The following is a 17,029-nucleotide window of genomic DNA, read 5'->3' as shown; positions in this document are numbered from 1 at the left end:
TCTTTTATCTTAATAGAGGCATTCTCTGCTGCCAATTTCTCTCTTAATACTACTTTTACTGCATCTCCTGAGATTTGATATGTTGTGTTTTTGTTTTCATTCATTTCAAGATATTTTGTGACTTTTAAAAATTTCTTCTTTGATTCATTGGGTGTTCATCAATGTGGTGTTCAAGGTCCCTATATTTGTGAATGCCAATTTTCCTTCAGTTACTGACTTCTGGCTTCATTACTTTGTAGTTTACAAAGATACTTGATATAATTTCAGTCATATTAAATTTTTTAATACTTGTTTTTATGAACCAAAGTGTGATCTATCCTGAAGAATGTATCTTTGCCCTTGAGAGAATATGTATTCTGCGGTTGTTAGCTGCAATGTTCTGTGTGTGCCTGTTATAGACATTATGTCTATTGTGTGATTCAGGTCCTTGGTTTCATGGTTTATATTGTTTGTTTTCTATCCATTACTGCATGTGAAGTGTTTAAAATCTCATGCTAGTACTGTGTTGCTTTTTATTTCTCTATCAAATCTGTCAATGCTTTTAAAAATATATATTAGGTACCCTAATTGCGGTACATATATATTTATAATTGTTATATCATTTTGACAAATAGTAACTTTTGTGATTATAGAATGTTTCCCCCCATTTTTGGGGCAATTTTTTAACTTAAAGTCTATATCATCTGAGACAGGTATGGCTATTCCTGTTCTCCTTTTGTTACATTCGCACGAAATATCTCTGTACATTCTCTCACTTTCAACATCTGTGTCTAAATGGTAAGTGAGCTTCTTGTAGGGGTCAAGAACTGGGCTATTGTGAGGACATAAGTTTTCAAAGTTTTAGATAAATGTCAAAGAGTATAATTACTGGGTCATATGGAACAAGTGCTTTTAGTTTTGAAGGAAACCACCATGCTATCTTCCAAAGAAGCTGTACCATTTTGCATTCCCGCTAGCAATGAATAAAATTCTTGTTGTTCCTATTCTCATCAGCATTTAATTTGGATAATTCTAGCTTTGACTATTCTAATAAATAGAAAGTATTGTCTCATTGTTCTAAGTTGTGTTTCCCTTATTACATATGATGTAGAATATCTTTTCTTATGCTTATTTTCCACCTCTTCATATTCTCTGGTGAGGTGCCTGTTAAGGTCTTTCATCCAAACTTCCTGTTGAATTTGTATTCGGCCTTACTATGAAACCAATTTATATGAAAGCTATAACTCAATTATAGCCTAAGAAGAAGAGGAAAGGGGAGGGGGGAGGATAGGTGAAGGGAGAGTAATTGGTGGGACCACACCTCTGGTACATCTTACAAGGGTACATGTGAAATTTACTAGGTGTAGAATATAAATGCCTTAACACAGTAACTAAGAAAATGCTGTGAAGGCTATGTTGACCAGTTTGATGAAAATATTTCAAATTGTATATAAAATCAGCACATTGTACCCCAGGATTGCACTAATGTACACAGCTATGATTTAATAATAAAAAAGATTTCTTATTATATTTGCAATGCCAGTTATTTATAAAGTATCTATTTGGCAAATATTTGCTCCCAATATTTGGTTTGTCTTCTCATTTTTCCCATTACCTTTACTCAACAGGTATTTAATTTTAATTAAATATGGTTTATCCATTCTTTCTGTTTTGAATCATGCTGTCATGTCCTATCTAAAAAGTCATCACCAAACCTATGTCACCTAGATTTTATATCTTTTATGCGTTATCTCTTCCAAGTAGTTTTATACTCCTTTTTTGGGGGGTTTCATAGTTTTTCATGTTACATTTAGGTTTGTGACCCAGTTTGAGTTAATTTTTTATGAAAAGCGTAAGGCATAGATTCACATACTTGCATGAGGATGGCATATGTTCCAGCACCATTTGTTGAAAAGATCATTTTTTCTCCATTCCATTTGCCTTTGCTCCATTGTCAAAGATCAGTTAGCAGCATTTATGTGGTTCTCCATATGGAAGGTGTTTTTATCCTCTGCCTCCTTTTTTATTTCATTTTTTTTCTAGTTTTAAAATTATACACCTAGATATATTTTTTTTTCTTTGAAATTTATCCTTCTTGGTGTTTTTTGAGCTTACTGGACCTGTGGTTTTCCTTCTGACCTTAATGTAGGGGACATTCTCAGTCATTATTGTTTTCAATATTTCTTTTTTCTTTTCACTTTCTCTCTTTTCTCCTTTTGCTCATTTCATCACATTTATGAAATGCCTTTTTAGTTGTCCCACAGCTCCTGAATTTTCAATTATTTTTCCCCCAGTTTTTTCTTTTTGGGGGGTGGGGCTTTGATTGTTAGTTTGTATTTAGTTTTAGAAGTTTCTATTGAGATATTCTCAAGCCTCACTGATTAGTTCTTTGGCTTTAGCCAATCTAACAATAACCCCCTCAAATTTATTCTACATTTCTGTTATAGTATTTGTAATCTTTAATTTTTCTTTGGTTTTTTATTCTTAAATTTTTTTCTAGGATTTATTTCAGAAGCAAATAGATTTTTGAATATTATTAAACAAAACTGAACACTATATAATAAATAGAACATTTTCTCACTGGACAGTATAAAAGAAGCATATTTGATGTCAATATCTCTTTTAAAAATTAATTTTAGAGGCAGTATAATATATTCTATGCCTAATTTATTTAACTATTTTCCTATAGATTATAATTTATGTTGCCTAAAATAGCTGAAATGCAGGGTTTTTTTACTTAATGCATAGATATCTATTAATTGATTACTTTCTTAGGAAAAATTCTGAAAATTAAATGTATGTCCTCAATATGTATAAATATATCAAATTTGATGCATACTTTACATTACCTCTTCTTAAAGTGCTAGCAACAAATGTTTTTTATGCTCTTTTCCTTGTTTTTTATTAGTATGATAGAGCAGTCAAGACTAGCGTAGAGAGTTATGTATAGGTACAGTATATAACAGGGGAAGTATCCCAGATTAATGGGAAAAAAACAGTATTTTTAAAAAATAAAAGGTATTAGAAAATGATCTGTGTAAATGCAGGGAAGCCAAGTTAGATATTTAACATGACATCATGTATAAAAAATTATTTCAAATGAATTAATCATTGAGTTAAAAAATGAAATGTCAATAAGGAGAAGGTATGTGCAAGCAGTTTATATTGAATTGTCCTATATATAAAAGTAATGGGTCAAGAGAAAGAAAATAGTTACAAAATATTCAACAAATAATATTGCCAAAGAGATTTAATAAAAAAGAGTTCATGAAATTTAATAAGAAAAGTATTAATATTCCACCTTATGAATGGAAATGGGTTTTATCATATCACTGTAAGATTCTTTTGAAAAGTATTAGAAGTAAAAATTTAAACATTTTTTGTCAGAAGACTATTGTGCATAAAAGTGAAGGTTGGAGCTGGGTGAGGTGGCTCATACCTGTAAGCCTCGCACTGTGGGAGGCTTAGGCAGTAGATCGCCTGTGCTCAGAAGTTCGGGACCATACTGAGCAACAGAAAGACCCCTTCTCTACTAAAAATAGAAAAACTAGTCAGTCGTTGTGGTGGTTTCTGGAGTCTTAGATACTTTGGAGGCTGAGGCAAAAGGATTGCTTGAGCCCAGCAATTTGAGGTTGCTGTGAGCTATGATGCCAGAGCTCGCTACTCCGAGCAACACAGTAACACAGTGAGACTCTGCCCCAACCAAAAAAAAAAAAAAAAAGAGGGAAGGTTGGATCATCATTAGCATGTATAATGAAATGTGATTTTGTATAAATAGCTCAAGAGTGATTGAACTAATTTGAGTTTAAATAACCAATGAATAATAAAATAAATCTCTATTGCAAATGGTTTACACATAACTTTCTAGATTAATTCAATATACGACAAGCAAAATATCTCTTAAGGAAAAATTAATTACTTTGAAATTAATGAGGTAAGTCATTATTTCAAATAATGAATTTAATCTTCTCGTACACTAGATACAAATGAGTCAATGCATCATACCAACCTTGTGCTTCCTTGGGCCAGTTCATTTTAATATGAGCCTATTCATCTCCGAAACAATGCTGCTTAAGTAACTGAAGTGAAATCTCTGTAGATGGTTAGGCAGTGTTAGGATGAAGTACCTAATCAGTGTATCATTATTAAATGCACAATTGCCATGATTAGAATTTATGATTAAAATATATAATTGCTACACCTAAAAACTTAGGAAATTTCTTCTCAACACAAATATGAAAATAATTTTCTTGTATTAATTTGTCTCTAGTTAGAAGGCACCAGTCTTTCAAATTGAGCTAAATTACAATTTTTAGTCCTTTAAAGAACCCTACAAAGGAAACAAAGGAAAGTCATTTTGTCATATAAACTATAAACACAATTTTGGTTCACAAGTTCAACCTGAGCAGAAATACTCACCTGCCCTAACACACAATATCTTATTGAAATAAAACATATGCACCTATCTATTTAACTCCTCAGTTTTAAAGTTCTCCAGGAACTCTGTGAGGTGAGATTCTTCTGGTCATCTACTGATATTATTGCCTTTTGGGGGTTTATTATGTAGAAGGATTTCCATTTCTATATATTTAACATGTACTTTGCCACTGCCCCCCAGGACTGTGTACTTTCTACTTGTAGCATTGGAGAAATTTCACTGCTTTTCTGCCATTTCATATATCTTTCAATATTTTATTCAGAAATTTTCATTGGGGTTCTTGGAGAGAGGTTTCAGAAAAATCTAAGCCACCATATGTGGAGCTTGTTTGTTTATGTAAAGGTAAACTGGTTTAAAATTGAGATCTAGCATTCATTCCAAACATGTGTGTGTTTGTTGAGTGGTTATATGTAGATACATGAATGAATGAAAGATAAAGAACTTTTCTTGATAAGGTGTTCATTCTAATGGCTTGAGATATAAAATATCACCATAAATAAACAAATAAATAAGAAAGTTAAATGGCAAAAATCACGGGGAATAAAAAAGCAGAGTAGGAAAAAGGAGCTGGGAGGACCAGGTTAAATTGTCATATAAAATAAAAGAGTCATAGTAGATATTGGAAAGGAGAGACAAGCAAACATTTGGAGTTGGTGAGGAAGAACAGGTTAAGTCCATGAGTTCCTTGACTCATGAGACAGACAGACATCACATCTGGGCAATGCCTTCTGCCTTTGTCCTCTTTGATAGTTTTTCAGTGATCTATTTAGGGTTTGACTTTCAAGATTTACAGTAGTACCATTGGGAAAATTAAAAAAAAATGGATTTCTTCAGTATTTTTTAACTGTATCATCTCCTTTCTATAACAATTACCAGAACCTTCTATGCTTCTCTTTATATCCTCATTGACTCACTAAAAGAAGTTAATAATTTCCAGTATCATATGACAGTTTCCCTTTTAAGTGAAAAATTTCTGGGAAAAGTTTTTCTTGTGTATGTAATTCACACATAATTTTTAAAATGTATTATACCTTGATGTCTTAAGATAATTTGATAATATTGTATTTTGGCTGCAAGGTAATAGAAGAATTTCCTAACTTTTTATTTTAAAAAAATGGCTACAGAAAAGTAACTGTTTTCTTTATTATAAACTTTGAACGCTATATATAATTTGAGGTAAAAATAGCATATCCTCATAAACATGCCAGAAAAATTATTCAAGTGTCATTTCAACTTTCTTTAAGGATTTTTCTATGGTATTTTGTTGTTTATTTATTGCTAATGGTAAATTATCTATAATAATTGTTATTATGTTCTATTTTAAGCCATAATTCTTAAAGATCTATGCTATTTTTTAGCTTCTTTATTGATAGACTTTGAGAGCATCAGTGATTTTTGTCACGTTGATATACACTCTTTTATCTTTAGAAATCAATGTAGATGTTTTGAATAATCAACAAACTTATTTTTAATAGTCTGCTTACTTTAAAAATTGTGGAAAAGTTATTCTATATCTTTATAGTTACATTATGTTTATGTTTTAGGTTTTCAGAATAAAATATTGATGTGTTTCAGAAACAGGAAATCGGAAAATTGTTTTGAAATATTAATTTTAATTTATATATTTCCAATTAATTTAAGTTTTAAATTAAATTATGTTCATAACTTAACATTTTGTTATGCAGGCCAGATGATTTCTATTTTGATAAATTGGAAATTATAAAGTTTTAATAGAGTTTACCTTCAAATACGTGTTGGCCTTACCATGCCTTTGCAAATTTGAAGTAATAACATTAATAACATGATTTATTCTGCAATACTGTGTACTAGGCATCAGGTTAAGGGCTTTTAATGTCCCATGTGCTTAATATGCCACTTAATGACTACATGTAGAGTATAGAATAAAGCCTCTTATATTTGCCATTCTTAAGATGAAAAATCTAAATTTCAGTTAGGTTATGTCATTTATCTAAGGTTGCATAAGAAGTGACTGAGTAGGGTTCAAACCAAGCCAGTTTTGCGTCAAAGCCCTTGCTTTCATTAACTACAGTATTCAGTAGAGTGCTGGTACAGGCTCCAGGGACAGGTCTGGAAGGTCACTTGTTAAATCAATTCTGGGATTTGGCAAGGTGCTTGTTAAACTGTGGGCAATTTGAAATTGGCCATGGTATAAATATCAGCTAATACCATAGATAGAGGCTTTTCCCTTGCTCCCCACTTCACAGATAGTTTACTAGGTCACCACTGCCTTCCTCAGCGAAGCCTAGTCAATGGCTACAGTGTTACATATGTTAGGTCCCAGATATATAAATATGGGGCATAATTTTTAATATTCTTATGGAGTAAATACAATCTATAAACTGGCATTCATGAGTTTATTGGCCATTCATTTGTCCTCATAAGATTCTGTCTCTTGCCCGGATATTAAGTGGTTGTTTGCTTTTTTTTTTATAGATTTGCTTGAGTTCTTTGTAATTGAAACAAATAGATTAACAACAACATGCGTATATCAAAGACTCAATTAAATTCAAGAAGTGGGGAGGAGGAAGGACTTGCTATGGTCCCATCTAACAGATACAATATATGGGTATATGGCACACTTCCTGGGTGAAGGTCACAGCTACAACTAAGACTTTACCTTACAAATGTAAACAGTGTAACCAAATCATAGGTACACCTTCATGTTAATCTGAAAAATAAAAATTTAAAAAATTATCTTTAAGAGTTATTGAATTAATTATGTCGACTTTTGTCGTCATAATATCCAAAATAGTATTTCGTAGAGAGGAATGTTCGAAATTAAAAGAGTCTTTCTTTTCTTTTTTCTCAGTGGTAGCAGAAAGTGGAAATATACTTTCTTTTGTTGGTTATATTCATTCTGGATATTGTAAAATTTACAGAAGTGTCATAGCACTTGTGAAACTCAAGTCAAATAGAGCGGTAAGTTTGAAACTTGAATGTTCTCTTTAATCAATCAGTCTGCTCTCATGAATAAAGGATGTTGAACATCTTTTCCTGTAGTTGTTTTGGATATTGGTTTGTATTATTTTGTGAAATTCCTGTTCAAATGTTTTGACTTTTTTGTTGTATTTCATTTCTTGCATTTTTAGGACATAAAGATATAAAATAAATTATAAGACATATTGATTTGTAAGGTATAGAATGACTAAAACACACATTAAAATGTTTTAAATTCTTATTCTTCAGAGAAGTACAGATTCAAACCATAACGAGGTTCCAGTACACTCACATCCTATGATACTTTCTGCTCAGAAAAACCCTTTCTTCCTTTCTTCATTGACTCTTTCTTCCCTGTTAGTGTGAATTGCAAGTGTGTTTGCAATTGGGACTGAAGTTCACAAAATTCTGAAGCTAAACTGTGCTTACAGAATGGTCTCCTAGGTCCATTGGAAAGAGTTCAAGAAAATGGAATTAGATCAGTATTTCCTAAACATATTTGTGGGTTAGGGAATTTAATAGGCAATGACTAAAAGACAATTCTCCCAGTTACCTGAGATATGCTCTAATGATAAATGACAAATGATAATGATATGCTCTAAATGAATTTACTTTAGTGTTTATATAAACACGTTAAATATTTTCTCTGATTTGAATAAAATAGTTAACTTTTTAAAGACCACACAGTATATTGATTTATAAACAAATTAGTTTCTTATAATGACAATATTTATTGTATAAAAGTAGTTGTACTATACGTTAATTATCTATATTTTTTTACAGAAAAAATGTCAGAAACTTGTTTATATGGGTAAACTTAAAGCAAAGGAATCCTTTGGTGAGATTAGTGTTCTTCTTCAAGTTCCTTTCACATGCACTATCATTGCTGGAAAAGACGTTGAAATGGCAATCATTGAAGATAAGGATCTGTTTGGTAAATGCATAAATGTCTTTTACATTAACTGTTTACTATTTTATTAGATGAATGTTTCAAAAGAGTGGGGATATTTCACAGAAAAATTGGGACACTCAACTGAATATGTGTATATTATTTAATTATGCTGATGTTTAAATATATTAGTAATATTTCCAAAGGCTATCATTGGAATTACTAAAATTTCTCCACCAATGTCCAAGTTACCAATAATAGCAAAATTCCCTCTTTTGGGGGACGCCTTCTTGTTTTCATCTCTAAGGTTATTGCTTTATGTTTTTGGTTCAAGTCAAGTATGTGTTATCTTCGTTATATAATCTAGATCAAGCATAATATGAAAAGGTATGGCTTGTTGTATTTAATCCTTTATCAGAAATTTTAGTGCTCTATAATTAGAAAAGAATAATAATTTAGCCACCTGTGTTTGGCCACCCTAATATTACAAATACTCAAATTTGTAATACAGTTATGAAGGAGAAATGAATAGAAGCTTATTAAGTCAAATATAATAGGATGTTAATGAAAAATGTAGCTTTATGTACAATAAAATTGAGAATGTCCAACATTGGGTAAAGGATAAAAGAGGAGAAACTTGTGGAAATTAACATGCACGAGAGGTTTGCTTCAATCAACTACGTTGGAAAGATTTCCATGATTAACCATGTATGACTTGACTGAATGTTGTTAGCCTGAATTTCAATTATATTTTTATGTCTTTTAGAAAATGTATAATGTATACTTGCTTACGTCTGATTCAAAAGGATAAGAATAACTTCACATTCATGTATCTTTTAAAGGTTATAAATTTCAAATGACATTTTTTAATTTTCTTCCCTTCTGTGACATTCAAATATAAGCCTCCCTCAAGGTAAATATTGCTAAATAATAATTACTAACTATTGATTGAATTTACAATATTCTCACCTGATAATGGGCCATGTTTTCTTTTCCTATACTAATTATGTTAACTGGTGCAAGGCAAATACACTGTAGACTCTTATGTAAATCAACAATTCACACATTTTATTATTCAAGGTTCTCCAGAGAAATAGAACCAATAGGATCTCCCTCTCTCTCTCTCTCTCACACACATATATATATATATACATTTGTAAGAGGAGATTTATTATGAAAATTGGCTCACATGATTATAGAGGCCATAAAGTCCCATAATATGCTATCAGCAGGACCAGTAGTGTAATTTACTTTGTGTTTGAAGGCCTGAGATCCAGATGACTTATGGTGTAAGAAGTTACACCAAAGGCCAAGGGCTTAAACCCTGGAAGACAGTGAGGAGGAGGTGCTTGTGTAAGTCCATGATCTAAAGGCAAGGAGGAAATGGTTATCTCAGCTCAAGAAGAGATGAGAGCGAATTGACCCTTCCTCTACCTATTTCTATTCAGGCACTCAATGGATTGGATGTTACCTGCCCAAATTTGTAATGGTGGATCTTCCTTACTCAGTCTACTGATTGAAATGCTAATCTCTCTCAGAAACTCCCTCACAAACACACCTGGAAATAATGGTGTACCAGCACTCTGTGCATACCTTCGACCAGTCAAGTGAAACATAAAATTAACTATCACATTCAAGAGTGCTTCTTTCAAGTGTGTATCAGAATGTTCTTTGTCATTGGTAGCCTGTAATTCAAATAGATGGTATAGTATAAGGTGCCAATCCTAGCCTGGAAGATAGAAGTGGGAGTACTGCTTTAAGTCATGAGTTTGAGATTAGCCTGGGCAACACAGAGAGATCCCTCATCTCTGAAATAATTTTTAAAAAATCAGCTGAGTGTAGTGGCACATACCTATAGTCCCAGGTACATGTGAAGCAGAGGCAGGAGGCTTGCTTCATCTCACAAGTTCCAGGCTTTGTGAGGTATGATTTTGCCACAGCACTCTAGCCTAGATAACAGACTGAGACCCTATTTCAAAAATAAATAAATGGAAATCTCAAACAAGATGCCATTGTTTCTGTGTGTATGTTTTCATATTTTAAATTCCATTCTTAGTTTACTCATTTGAGACAGATGTTATAAAGCTACTGGTGTGTGCCTAATAAAACATTTCCTAATTAGGGCTATGCTTGAGGATTGTATTTTGTTACTTTTTCCACAAACATATAAGAAAGTAAAATATCATGTTTATTTCAGAAGAGTCTTTATGTCTACATTTTAAGTATTTATATTTCATTCTAAATGAGATAAAGGTATATTTTAAAAGTTAAATAATTCTAATGAAAAAATTAATGATCAATTTTGCTGAAAAGATCATCTTCAAACATGAAGAATAATTATCATTAACATGAATTTGCATAGTGATTTATTCTGTCTCCATTCATTCCACTCTTTCCATCATCTTAAATATGGACCCATTTCTATAAAATTGCACAATTCAAGACCCAAGAGAAACTAAAATGAGCCTTAAAAAATCAAGTTTTAGACAAATGAAAATGCTATACTAGAAAAATAAAATGAGCAAAACCATGATTTGTCATCTTGTTATTGACAGTTATTATAAGCTATTATATTTAGGAGATTTTAGGGGTAAGTGTTTAAATTTGAGATGGTCTATTAAAAGTAAACAAAAATAAAGGCACTATGTTCCCACAGTATCCCCAGTCATATGTTGGTTGTGTTGCCTTCACTTGCTAACTTACCAAGAATTGCTAAATACAGTTATCTTTTAGAATTGTTAATGTTTTACTGGAAAATGAAACTAAAGCTCATCTCTTTCCCCAAATATATAGGTCAGTCTCTATTTCCTTCTGTAGATATCAGAGATCTAGTTCCTTATAAATGAGTCAACAAAATTTAGTAAATATCCAAAGGGAACATTTCTCTTTCTCTTCCTGTGATTTGGGTTGAGCTGAACAGAATCTAGAAATATAAAAGACTGTATAAATTAACTGCTATGTGTATAGAATTATGTATGCAACTATATATGATTGCATATATAGGAAAACATAAGAGGTTTGACAATTAAGTTTGTGAACTTACCACCATGGGGTTATGTTGGCAACACTTGTACAATTAACTTGGTAAGGTGTTATAACATTGGCAGATCAGTGTCTCACAGCTGTGTTCATGTTAACATCTGGCAGTATCTTGCTGAAGATTCACTCATTATTGTTGCATATTTATATATGCCATCATGAGAATATTGGAGCTTGAATTAGAGCAATGAGTAAACATTAAATTTCTTGTCAAATTTGGCAATAGTGGAAGTGACATTAGGGACATGTTAGTCCAAGTTGTAGGGATAACATCATGAACAAAACAGCAGTGTACAAATGGATTGAACATTTTTCTGGGGGTGAGAGAAAGTGTCACTGATGAAGAGAGGTGAGGACAGCCAATAACAAGGAGAATTGACAAAAACATTGAAAAAAATTATTGAGTTAAACAACAAAATCATCTCCTGACTGTGGGAAGCATAGCAGCCCAATTAAGTAAACATTGATAGAGAAATAGGAAAGTCTTAATGTGAGGAAAAGCTATGCAAAATGGTCCTGAAGGAGCTCACCGATGATCAAAAGCAAGAGGGTCAAAATGTGCCAAGACTTTTTGGAAAGGCAAGATGGCATTTGGGCAGTGATATCACTGGTGACAAAACATAGTTGTACCAATACCATCCTGAAACAAAGTGTCAAAGTACATAGTGGAATTCTCCATGACCAGAAATGGTCTGTCAGTCCAAAACAAGAGTCAAATGGATGTTACTAACCTTATTTGATAGCAGAGGAAATTTCATTATAAATTTGTACCAACTGGAAAAACAGTTAACCAAGTTTACTTTTGGAAGTACTGAAAAGGCTACAAGGAAAAGTTAGACGGAAATGACCTGAATGTTCTTCCAACAACTTCATGGCTCTTGCATCATGACAATGCAGCAGCTCACATGACTATATAATCTATGAGGGAGGTTTTAGCCATAAACAAATAACGTATTGTAGTACCCACCTTTCTCAACTGATATGGCCCCCAGTGACATTTCTTTAACTGAAGATAAAGGATATAGTGAAAGGAAGACATTTATTTTGAGATATTCAGGACACCAGTGTAATACAGCAACAGCCCTGATGGCCATTCCAGAAAAAGAGTTCCAAAATCCCTCCAAATGGTATACTAGGAGCTAGTCTCAAGCTGTCACCCAGGGTAGAGTGCCCCTGGCATCATAGCTTACAGCAACCTCCAACTCGGGCTTGAGTGAGCCTCATTTTTCTATTTTTTAGTAGAGATGGGGGCCTCACTTTTGCTCGGGCTGTTCTCGAATTCATGAGCTCAAGCAATCCACTCACTTTGGCCTCCCAGAGTGCTAGATTTACAGGCATGAGCCACCATGCCCAGCCTGAGGAGTGATTTCCTCATTCATTTGATGACTTTAAAAAGATAGAAACAACCTTTAAAAATCTACATACATGCTTCTCAGATATTTCTTTAATCATCCAAATAAAAATAAATACAGTTATTAAATTTGTAACCAAATATAAATTTACTCCTTTCCATATAATAATACTGAGAATATAATTTTTCTGATTAATATTTTTAGAAAGGTCATATATTTTGGTCCTGATGTAGAATTTACACCTCTAGTCATTTAAAGATAATGAAGACCAACATAACTATTTTAATTTTACTGATATTTGAAATTCCCTTTCCATCATTAAAACAGGTATACTTCTCTTGTCATGAGAAACAACTGCTTTTACATTGAAAAAGTGAAATACTGGTATTATTATATCTCATTTGAGTATGATGAAAAATAAGGGATGTATTTGACTTGTCTCTTTCAAAAGGAAAATTGTAATTTTAAAGTGAAATTGGTACAAACTATTTAAATTTTTCATTTCCAGAAAGGAAGAATGTCCAAAAACTTCTCTTATAATGTTTGATCAGAAAGTATAGATTTTCTACTGGAGAAAGATAGGTCTGTTAAGTATTTTAGGGGCAATACATATATTCATACCAAATCCACCTTCTTCATAGCACATCAGTATTTCTCCTTAACTCTGACACAATTTATAGCCAGATTTCTCTTTGTTAGTAATGTTTATCTAAAGAGTTTAAATACTTGAACAACTTGCCGCAGGAAATATGCATTTTCTCTCCTTTTTTTTTTGTTTGTGCTTTTCCATAAAAGTTTGATATAAAAAGCATTTATAAAAATTTGATATAAAATGCCTCTTCTGATATTTTTACTCATTCCAAATACATGATAAAAGAAAAATGAAATTAAATTTGAGTAAAATTTTTGATTTTTTTGTTTTGAGTGAAAAAATTATGTATCATGTAACTATTTCTGCACATCCTATTTTTCTGCAGTAGCTATTTAATTGTAAACTAATGAAAGATTGCTTTGGTAATGCAAAACCAGCCAAACATTTTAAATATCTTGCTGACATTTAAAAGTAATTCTTAGTGGAAGAAATTAAACCTATCTCTTGAAATATTATATATCACGCACATATATATACACACAATATATAGATATATGGAAAAATAACATTTTTCAGAAATTAATATTGACCTTTATATTGTAGTCTGATTATATACGCTAGAACCTCCATAGCTGACCACCTCCCTACTTCGACCCCCTCTTTAAGTTGACCTAATTTTCATAGACCAGACCATGCACCGCATGGTCCATGCACCACATGTAACTTTCAGTACAGGAGGCGTAGGTCCTTGTGCTCCCTACCTCTGTGTGTTGAACAGTTTGTCACAGTCCCTTAGGTGGTCATGTTCCAAAGGTTCTACTGTATATTTAGCCACTCATAAATTTTTTGAGATTTTTTGTTTTGCTCTGTAAAAAAAGGCAATGTTTTTTGCCTGAGTTTGACTGTTAGGAAAAGTTTCCTCCCCCCGCCCCCAAGAGTACCATATCATTTTAGTTTATAATATATGGAAGTAAATTGATTTTAGAAATTTTTTACGTAACTGTGTTGATTTTAGCTCATGTAAGAAAACGCAACATTAGGAAGCAAGTATGCTTCCATTTTCTGATTTGCTGAGGCTCTACTTTACACTGCACTTGACTTGAAACTCCTTGTTGTTCTACAAATATAATCCTAGATGCATTTTGTATTGAGTGATTTAAAAGTTCCACGTTTGGATTACCATGCCATGTCCAACAATAAGGTTAACTTGTAACAGGCTGATTTTCTGTGGGTAAAAATAATCTCACATAATTTTGACATTTAAGTTGAGAAGTATAAGTATAATAACTTTGGCTGCCTAATGTAGAAAGATGTTAAAATGAATATTACTTTGAGTTTGTGGATGTGAGTTTGTGGATTAAAATCTAACAATAAGCAATAATTACATATTCAGTAAGTAACTTGTTTATTGCACAGTTATAATTCACAGGAAACATTCACAAAGGGATTTTTGTCTCCCACATTCTTTGATATTTCTTCAGTTAGAGATGCTTTTTCCCTGCCCTTTGAAAACTCAATGTAATGATTTTATGATCACTTTTAGGTCATAAAATACCCCATCAGTCATTTTTAGTTGCCAAATATTCTCAACTGAGATATTAATAAATCTAGCCTGATAATAAGCAAATATTCAAACTCAGTTTAAGTTCCTACATGCCTCTATTAGTTTTCTATTGTTACATAACAAATTGCCATAAATTTAGTAGCTTTAAACAACACTTATTTATTATCTCACAGTTTTGTGGGTCACTTATCTGGGCAGGTTCAACAAGTTTGTATGCTTATGGTATTACACAGCTGAAATCAAAGTGCTAGCCAGGCTGGACTCAAATGTGAAGGCCCTGAAGAAGACTTCAGCTAGTTGAAGACCCAGCTAGTTGAAGACCCAAGCTAGTTGAAATTGGTAGGATTGTATTTCTTGTAGCCATTTTTGTTTTTGTCTTTTGTTTTGTTTTGTTTTTAATTTCTGGTTAGTATGAGGATACATACAATTAGGTTACATTATTTAGGTTTGTAAGGTAAAGACCAAAGTTCAAGTTGTAGTTCTGTTCTTCACAGAGGAAGTATGCCATATTCCCCTCCATTGTACCTGATGGGTGGGAACTTATCAAGCCCCCTCATTTGCTTCCTCCTCCCTCCTTTTTTGTTTTTCTTTTGTGTGGGCCTATAGTTGTTGATCTACTAATTTGCGATTAATAATGAATGCATAGTACACTTGCCTTTTCATTCTTTTTTTTTTTTTTTGAGACAGAGCTTCACTATGTCACCCTCAGTAGAGTGCCCTATCATCACAGCTCACAGCTCAAACTCTTGACCTTAAGCAATTCTCTTGCCTCAGCCTCCAAAGTAGCTGGGACTACTGGTCCTGCCACAGGGCCCAGCTATTTTTTTTTTTTTTGTCATTATTGTTTAGCTGACCCAAGCTGGGTTGGAACCTGCCAGCCTTGGTGTATGTGTCTACTGCCCTACTTACTGAGTACGAGTGCTGCCTGCTTTTTCTTTTTCCTTTGTTTTTCTTTCTTTCTTTCCCTTTTTTTTTTTTTTTTGCTGTTTTTTGCTGGGGCTGGGTTTGAACCTGCCACCTCTGGCATATGGGGCTACCCTACTCCTTTGAGCCACAGGCGCTGCCTCTGCTTTTTCATTTTTGAGATACTTTACTTAAAAGAATATTCTCCAGATGTATCCTGGTAAAACAAAACATGCAAAGTCCCCATCTTTTTTATGGCTGAATAGTACTCCATGGTATACATATATGACAGTTTACTGATCTATTCAAGGGTTGATAGGCACTTGGGTTGTTTCCCAATTGTGAATTGAGCTTCTATAAACATTCAAGTGCAAATCTGCTTATGGCAAAAAATTAAAGACAAAGTCACCAAGGATCTGGACATATTTAGGAAGGCTAAAATGAAGCTTAAGAATTGTAACTGTTATCCTGATGAAAAGTCCCTGAAACTGAGCTCCAAGTTTTCTTTCTCCTTGTCAGCTGAAGGTCAACCACCCACCAAAGGCTCTTCCATCTACCTTATTCTCCCCATCTTAACAGTGAAGAATTCTTTCTGCTGAATCTCCTCTACATTTTGAATCTTTTTGACTTTTCTACGAGCTGAAAAAAACTCATTGCTTTTAAAGAACTTATGTGATTGCACTGGGCCCACTGAGATAATGTCCCTATTTTACACATATTAACTGGTTAGTATTCCTAATTACATGTGCAAAATCTCTTTGCTGTGTAATTTAACATAATTGTGAGAATTATGAGCTCAGTTACACTGTGAGCTGAAGGTCATGGGGGCCTCTTTTGAATTCTGCCTCCATTATGCTAAAGACACAGTGGGTAGGGAGAACAGGGTGAGCATTTTTCTTTTCCATCACCACCTCCCAGTTTTTCACCTATGGTTCTGATCCCTCTGCTAGGGAAAGATTGGAATATTGGGGAGAATAGGATGGTAAAAAAAAAAGATAAGGGAGGTTAAAAATGATGTATTTTTTTTTCTTTTGAGACAGAATCTCTTTCTGTTGCCCTAGGTAGAGTGGCATGGAATCATCATAGCTCATACCATCCTCAGGCTTAGATGATTCTCTATTCTTAGCCTCCCCAGTAGCTGGGATATTGTCATCCACCATGACCCTGGGATAGTTTTTCTATTTTTAGTAGAGATGGGGATCTTGCTGTTTCTGAGGCTGGTCTTAAACTCCTAAGCTCAAGCAATCCACCAGCCTTGATATCCCTGAGGGCTAGGATTACAGATGTGATCCTAGCCTCGAAATATTCTTAATGT

The 17,029-nt window shown here is 33.1% G+C and overlaps 1 protein-coding gene across 1 annotated transcript in view; it reads left to right on the top strand.

The window, feature by feature from the left end:
- CNBD1 (cyclic nucleotide binding domain containing 1) overlaps positions 1-17,029 on the top strand; it is a 403,074-nt gene that overhangs the window by 299,794 nt on the left and 86,251 nt on the right. Inside the window, exons 9-10 of the mRNA XM_023518062.1 lie at positions 7,248-7,357; positions 8,159-8,309. Coding sequence (XP_023373830.1) covers positions 7,248-7,357; positions 8,159-8,309 — 261 coding nt within the window. The remainder of the gene's footprint in view (positions 1-7,247; positions 7,358-8,158; positions 8,310-17,029) is intronic.

The sequence above is a fragment of the Otolemur garnettii genome, unplaced genomic scaffold (assembly GCF_000181295.1).
Source record: "Otolemur garnettii isolate 467f Iridium unplaced genomic scaffold, OtoGar3 scaffold00004, whole genome shotgun sequence".
NCBI classification, from domain to species: Eukaryota; Metazoa; Chordata; class Mammalia; order Primates; family Galagidae; genus Otolemur; species Otolemur garnettii.
The sequence above is the reverse complement of the archived record's forward strand: the minus strand, read 5'-3'. Positions and strand labels throughout refer to the sequence as shown.